Source organism: Etheostoma spectabile, chromosome 8, assembly GCF_008692095.1.
Source record: "Etheostoma spectabile isolate EspeVRDwgs_2016 chromosome 8, UIUC_Espe_1.0, whole genome shotgun sequence".
Taxonomy (NCBI): Eukaryota; Metazoa; Chordata; class Actinopteri; order Perciformes; family Percidae; genus Etheostoma; species Etheostoma spectabile.
Genome location: NC_045740.1, coordinates 33,018,325 through 33,026,336, shown reverse-complemented (window position 1 = coordinate 33,026,336; position 8,012 = coordinate 33,018,325). Strand labels below are relative to the sequence as shown.

Here is an 8,012-nt window from a genome sequence, read left to right as displayed (position 1 = left end):
CAAAGGAGAAGTGCTCACTAACACAGAATTAGATTTAGATTCACAGATTTGTAATATTTGAGAGAAATAAGATGTTTGTGTACGTAGAAAAAGTCTTAGATCTTTGAGTTTAGATCATGAAAAATTGGGGCAAAACAAAAGTGTTGTGTTAATAATTTTGTTCAGTGTATTTTTAAATATGTCTAAACACCCTTGCAGCACAGTTGTTGAACAGTTGGTGAATGCTGTTTTATCAGTGTAATTTAATATATCATAATGGTATTGGCACTGGTATTAACTGTTGATCTGGTCTCTATCTGGATGTTATCTCTTTATCTGGATAGCAACATCCTATCCAATATTTCTTTGCATATACCCCTGGTATTAAAATGTCTTTTCATTATCTTTTGTGCCCACATTGGGATCAGATCTGAGTATGCAAATATATTGAATTTGCAAAAATGAAGGCAGGGCTGGCTGCAGCATAGACAGACACTGAAGACAGAGAAATGAGAGTCATCCTTAGGCTTTTCGGAGAAGGTAATACTGTATGCATCCTTTTCTTAATGATAGAAAGGACCTGAGGGAAATCTAAAGGATTAAATGATACGGATTATGCAGTTGCTTACATGTGCGTTTGGAAGTTTTCTGTTTTTTGTTCATGGTTTAATTATACTGAAATGGCAAAATGGACTTCATATAACAGCATCAAGCCCCTCATGTGATGCAGTGTCACACCGGGCCAATCAATAACAGATTTGGTAGTCTCGTAGTCTCTGTCCTGCATGTGTTCCACCAAGCCTGGACAGCTTGTGTTGAAACCGCTGGAACATGGGATCCTTATATCCCAAAGTGTTAAGTCCAATTACAAATGAAGGAATTTAGGACTATATAAGCGTCACTACCCTCTGTTAACACAGGGCAAAATGATCCCCCCCATACTTAGAATAATAATGTTAAAGTACAAGGGGCAACGGTGATGCAGAAAGTAATGGGACAAAATGGAATGTGGTTTGAGGCTGAGCAACACATCAGTGACAGAGCTGTACGGAGATGGAGGGATGTCTCAATAAGAGGAAGAGAAACAGCAGGGATGAGCTGGAAGGCTCAGCAATCCATCACTGGCAGTCAGGTCATTAGTGTGTTCACAGAGAGCTGCCGCTTGTCATGTGGAACCAATATTTAATTAAAGCTGAACCAGGGAGGCTAATTGGGATGGACCTGCCCTCAGGGTGGGGGTTAGACTACTGCAGTGAGCGTCTCTAACACTGTGGGGCTGTCTGTCAGAGAAACTAATTAACTAACTAATTTTTTACAAATCCTCCACTTAAGCTGTGCAGCCAAACACAAACAAATGGAGATCAGAATGCTGCTTAGTTTCTAGATTTCAGTCTAGAATTTTAGATTGTATCTCCACAGCGCTGTGGTTTAAGGTCTGGCCACACCACAGATACATTCTGGGTTGTTTGCATTTCTTTAAACCAATCACAGTTGTGTTGGGCACAGTATGTTCGGATGCAGCTTCTGCAAGAGTCTCGGTAAGGAACTGGTTCTGGTGGAACATTTACCCCCCGCAAAAGAAAACGCCACGTACAATATTAATTTAACTATTAATACAGAAACATGAGCTATTTATATCAGCTGATACATGGTTACACCTCATTATCTCTTACCAGTGGATCTCCGAGTAGACTTCGTCCACAGCAACCCCAACAATCCGTCCCAAACCCTCCCAGTTAGAGAGGAAATGACCTAGACATGTTTTTTTATACATCTTTACAATCATTCCCTGTAAGAACCAAGCAGGCCTGCCTTGTTGCACCATCCCCATTTTCTTTGATGTTTTAGTGCGGAACCTTTTGATATTAATGAACGTCCGTTCCATTCAAGCCAAATGAGCTGCTACAAAGATAATTAAGACCATCAGCTCCACGTGATCACGGAAGGCTTGTATCATGTGGACGCGCAGACCGTGCTGTTGTCATAACGTCCTCATGGGGGAGACAGAAATTAGACACAGTAGCTTTAAAAGTTGCCATAATCAGCTTGGTAGCTTGAAGTTTGTTGTTTCCATTAGTAAAGGGATTTTGAGAATGGCAACACAGGGCTGTGATACTGGAAATGTACTTCTTTAATCCACACTAGTTTAGTTTAGAAAATGACTTTTAAATATGCTGCACCTTCTTCCTGGAATGAACCTGAAGTGGTCAGAGCTGATTACCATCATCAGACGGACAGGGCCATTGCTGTTGAACACGGTGGAGCAGTTAACATAGAAAGAGACTGATATTTTTCTTATTTTTAGTTTATTTGTCATCATGGAGAGCTATACAATGCTAAAAAGAGAGTGGAAATTGGACTTATGTTCATAGGCTGGACAGTAGGAGCCTACAAATAGTAGCATAATAAATCCTAATCAAATTTCAGCAATTTGCCTTCTTTTAGCAGGATCCAGATGCTTAGTTTAAAAAAACTTTGTAGGTATATATTGTAATATATGGTATATTGCTGAAGTAGCATTGATCCCTTTAAGGGGGAGGGGGGTATATTTTGTTGAAAATAATTCAGCAGAGGCAGGGATATGTAAACCAGAAAGGGGGAAATCCCACGCATCCCCCCCGGAATATGGCACCCTGCAGCTCACCATTGAGGGACACACATACGCAGACACATTACTCAGCTGCTCCTCTCCACGTTTAGCTAACATTCCCTTCTTTACAGCGCAGGGAGGAGTGGGAAGGAGGTTCTATACATCTGTGCTATCTCGTCATGAAATGATGCCTGTGTGTGTGTGTGTGTGTGTGTGTGTGTGTGTGTGTGTGTGTGTGTGTGTTTGGGTGGTGGTGTGTGTGTGGTGTGTGTGTGTGTGTGTGTGTGTGTGTGTGTGTGTGTGTGTGTGTGTGTGTGTGTGTGTGTGTGTGTGTGTGTGTGCGTGTGCTTGACTCTGACTCCAAACAGTCCATTAAACGGGTGAGTCGGCCTGGTTGTCGAGGCTGTAGGAGACACTGAGACAAAGTGTGTTCATAACTCACACTGGGACAGAATATCCAAAACCGAGCAAACACACGAGGGGTTTAGAAGGGGTAAAGACGAGAATCCACCGGGGCTTCACACCTTGTCAATATGGACTGATGGAATACCCAGATGTCCTCTTGGAAGTAGGAATGTAACTGTTCTCTCTCCAGCAAATGACTCATTTGAAATGTGACAGAGCCGCTAAATAGTCTCAGGAAGGAAGATGTTTTGGTGGAACATGTGTACGTTCAGAAGTAGTTTTAGTTGTCAACAGAAAAAACAGATTGGACAGATAGTCTAGCTAGCTGTCTGGATTTACCCTGCAGAGATCTGAGGACCAGGTAACCATAGTCCTCAGATTGGACAGATAGTCTAGCTAGCTGTCTGGATTTACCCTGCAGAGATCTGAGGACCAGGTAACCATAGTCCTCAGATTGGACAGATAGTCTAGCTAGCTGTCTGGATTTACCCTGCAGAGATCTGAGGACCAGGTAACCATAGTCCTCAGATTGGACAGATAGTCTAGCTAGCTGTCTGGATTTACCCTGCAGAGATCTAAGGACCAGGTAATCATAGTCCTCAGAAATCCACCAGAGGTTAGAACGCCAGCAAATAGACCGAGGACGGGGATGGACATCCGGCTGGAAATTAGAGACAGTTTCTGGCGGCACCTCATGTGCGCTTGCTCTACCACTGACCCAACCTGGCCACATATAGTAATATTTTAATAAAGAAGTTCATGTTTAAAGTTAAAGCACATGGAATCTTAGAAAAACTTGGTTTTTTTTACCGTGATGTGGAAATCAGCATCGTGAATCGTGGTATTTTCTGGTATTGGCACCAACTACTGGACTTTTGGTACCCTGACACCCCTAATGGGCAGTATGAGAAACATGTTGTGTTTTTTGAACAGCTAACCTATTCTAGGAAACCCCAAGAGCACAAATTTGATGCTAAAATGGAGTTTAATAGGGGGCTCTTTAATTGTTGTATAGCTTATGTGGAGGATGAGCTGCTTAAAAAGTTCCCCAGTGTGATGGCTCTCCAGTCTGATACTGCAGCAGTCTAAACCACGCTGATGGCAAGCAGGTCACTCCCAGTTAGTCTCCTTGGTCCAGCTTTAATTATTTAGTTAGGATTGTGGAGACACGTTGGGTCATGGCAAGTTTTGATTATCGTGTTTCACTTTTTTAAACCTTTTCTTAGACTGCACAATATTTTGATGAATCCCCTAAAAACCTAAAAAAAAAATGTCTCTCAAAAGAGTTATTGCTGAATCGTGGGAATTAAAGTCAGTAGTTACACTAGTTTTTTTTGACATCTGTAGTTTAAAATAAGATGTACTTAAATGTAAAAAGTGTGTCACTATGTTTGGCTGGGGGGTGGATTGTATATGTGTTAACTTGCTGTAGCGGAAATTTAGTTCAAGTGTCCTGTATTTTTATTTTTTGTGTACACATACATATCACCTGATTTATATAGGTATACTGTGTGTGAGTGGGGGGGGAGACACAGAAAAGACATACTGGAAAACCATAACACTTCAAAAGAGTAGTTCTAAATGACTTCTTTTAGATGGGGATGCCCTCCTTAACATTTGTCGTCTTAATGCTCGGTAAGCTACTGCGTACCTACCCAAGTTGGTGTTTGGTTACAAATGATGGGGGTGGGTGTGGTGTCAGATTTTCAAAGGCTAAAGAGCAGCGTGATAGTGTTTTGGGAGTCAGTCAGAGGTCTTGTTAGGACAAACAGCCATCCTTCCCTCCCACCGACCAACCAAACACCCCTCCAACGCCTTTTCATGAGACACGTGCCAAATGCTCGGCCATTAATCACAGCATTGTGTGTGTGGGAGCATCTGCAGTGTGTCTGTTTGGAGTGGCTGTGCTTTTTTGTCAAGTAAACATCAACGGTGTGTTTGTGCGCCTGCTGTGTCCCTAACATCAGTATGGGAGCAGAGAATGGAAAGTTGGCAGTTAGGAGAGAAATAGGAAGATTTATATGTAAGGGAAGTGTTCAGTGAAAGGGACGGAGGAAGAGTGGATGAATGGGGATGTTGAGGGAGGGAGTGAGCAAGCAGTAGGTGGAGAGGAAATGCTGGCAGACAAGCTTCTGACCTTTTTCCTCACAGACCATGAATCTACTTTATTTTCTCCGCTCCAGAGAGCAGTGTGTGTGTGTGTGTGTGTGTGCGTGTGCGTGCGCGTGCGTGTGTGTGCAGTATATGCACATGTTTTTACGTATGGTTTGCAATGCATGTGTTGTTTGTCTGCTGAGCGTATGCGTGGATGCACGTAACGTCTTCTCATATGCTGTGCTCTTGTGAAATAACACATGCTAGTTTTTCATTGCTTTGCCAAAATGGAGATGGCATTAAATTCATAATCTCATCCCCTTATCTTGTCCTCAGGCGAGTCTGGTCTTGGGAAGTCGACACTCATCAACTCTCTGTTCCTGACTGACCTATACTCCAAGGACTACCCGGGGCCCTCCCAGCGCATTAAGAAGACTGTGCAGGTAGGTTCCCCTGTCATATTGTAAATAGTCTGACATGATAACAAAGACCTTTATATGGAAAGGTAAATTAAAATAAAAAAAACTGCAACATTTTTTATAAATTACAAAGACCGATTGATAGAGGAGGTTTGGGTCTACCGTGTTGTATTATTACTATGATTTTAACTTTTGGCATACTTCCTGCTGAGAGCCCCACCCTGGTATTGCATTGAGCACTCTGTTCTTGCCTCATTCACTGCCCTTACAAAGCCAGTCTGTTAAAGTGTATGGTGAAGCAAAAACACATCCAAATATCTCTCATTTAAAAGTAGTTTGGACAAAACAGTTTGAACTGGATCCATATCTTAATGCCTCATCAAGTATTTCTTGAAATCTGAAGTTATGTACTGGTAGATCTCCCCTTTTTTGAGGGACTGGTTCGAGAAGGGGATTGTGACACTGGGGGATGTGAATCTTTGATGGCATATTGAAGTCCTTTGAGGACGTGGTACAGCAATTAAGACTCCCCAGGTCCCAGGTTTTCAGATATTTGCAACTTTGACTTCTGTTATTGGAGATTTTGGTTATTTGATCCAGTTCTTCAGCCCCAGGGTCACCCAAAATGTTTAGATAAGGTGTTGATGAAATATTGGAAAGTTCCTTAGGCTTCTGGATAAAGTAAGTCAAATGTTCAGATATTATACCAGACACTGACCACCCCCACATCACCTCCCAAACAACAGCTATAATAATAGGAAAAAAACACAGTAGGGTTGCAATTAACACTTTGCTAACTGTATTATTATTTTTTATAGCATTTTAACCGATTTCATCCAAGCTTTTGTCCATACTTGCAAATAAAAAAGCAAATGTATGCTACTTTGGGAGTGCAAAACAATATATTTATTTATGAAGTGCACTTAGCTGTAAAACGCAAGTACAGACAAGGTCACTACAATAAAATACAGTTAAATAAATGGACATTGATGTGTACTAAGAATAAAAGGTAAATTTAACTTTTACGTATTTGTATATACATTTATATGTAAAGGAGAGAGGGAGCAAGAGATGGAGTCTTCTGGAGAGAAGAGAGGGGAGGATGGAGGAACTAAGAGGGAAACAGCAAGGACACAGGGCCTGGTTTTTTTCCTTTTATGGTCATGACAAACTGAGCAGGAGGATGGAGGCTGCATCTGGAGCAGAGGACAGGAACAGAAAAGGCAGAAGGGTTGTGAAGGAGTGAGTACAACTTCTAAAAAGGTAGAAGAAAAGGGTTGTGGTCAGGAGAGATGTAGTCTATATTCACGACGGTCTACTTCCGGGATTGCTCCGGTGCCACAGGAAATTCCACTAGATGTCCTTCTTTTCTGCTGGATGTCCGTCCCCTTCCTCTGTCTCTTTGTTGGTATTCTACCTGGTCCTCAGATCTCTGCAGGGTAAATCCAGACAGCTAGCTAGACTATCTGTCCAATCTGAGGACTATGGTTACCTGGTCCTCAGATCTCTGCAGGGTAAATCCAGACAGCTAGCTAGACTATCTGTCCAATCTGAGGACTATGGGTTACCTGGTCCTCAGATCTCTGCGGGTAAATCCAGACAGCTAGCTAAACTATCTGTCCAATCTGAGGACTATGGTTAACTGGTCCTCAATCTCTGCAGGTAAATCCAGACAGCTAGCTAGACATCTGTCCAATCAGAGGACTATGGTTACCTGGTCCTCAGATCTCTGCAGTAAATCCGACAGCTAGCTAGACTATCTGTCCAATCTGAGGACTATGGTTACCTGGTCCTCAGTTCTCTGCAGGTAAATCCAGACAGCTAGCTAGACTATCTGTCCAATCTGAGGACTAGGTTACCTGGTCCTCAGATCCTGCAGGGTAATCCAACAGCTAGCTAGACTATCTGTCCATCTGGGATATGGTTACCTGGTCCTCAGATCTCTGCAGGGTAAATCCAGACAGCTAGCTACTATCTGTCCAATCTGAGGACTATGGTTACTGGTCCTCAGATCTCTGCGGGGTAAATCCAGACAGCTAGCTAGACTATCTTCCAATCAGAGGACTATGTTACCTGGTCCTCAGATCTCTGCAGGGTAAATCCAGACAGCTAGCTAGACTATCTGTCCAATCTGAGGACTTGGTTCACCTGGTCCTCAGGTCTCTGCAGGGTAATCCAGACAGCTAGCATAGACTATCTGTCCAATCTGAGGACTATGTGTTACCTGGTCCTCAATCTCTGCAGGGTAAATCCAGACAGCTATCAGACTATCTGTCCAATCTGAGGACTATGGTTACCTGGTCCTCAGGTCCTGCGGGGTAAATCCAGACAGCTAGCTAGACTATCTGTCAAATCTGAGGACTTATGGTAACCTGGTCCTCAGGTCTCTGCAGGGTAAATCCAGACAGCTAGCTAGACTATCTGTCCAGTCAGAGTTTTCTGTTGACCGCCTAGTGAAGGAGTTCAGCATCTGGTGAGGATGCCTCCTGGGGGCCTCCCTAGGGAGGTGTTCCAGGCACGTCCAG

The 8,012-nt window shown here is 42.9% G+C and overlaps 1 protein-coding gene across 1 annotated transcript in view; it reads left to right on the top strand.

Annotated features, from left to right (window-relative positions):
- Positions 1-8,012, top strand: part of LOC116693484 (septin-7-like) — a 51,061-nt gene that overhangs the window by 20,585 nt on the left and 22,464 nt on the right. The window contains 1 exon segment of the mRNA XM_032522488.1: positions 5,405-5,511. Coding sequence (XP_032378379.1) covers positions 5,405-5,511 — 107 coding nt within the window.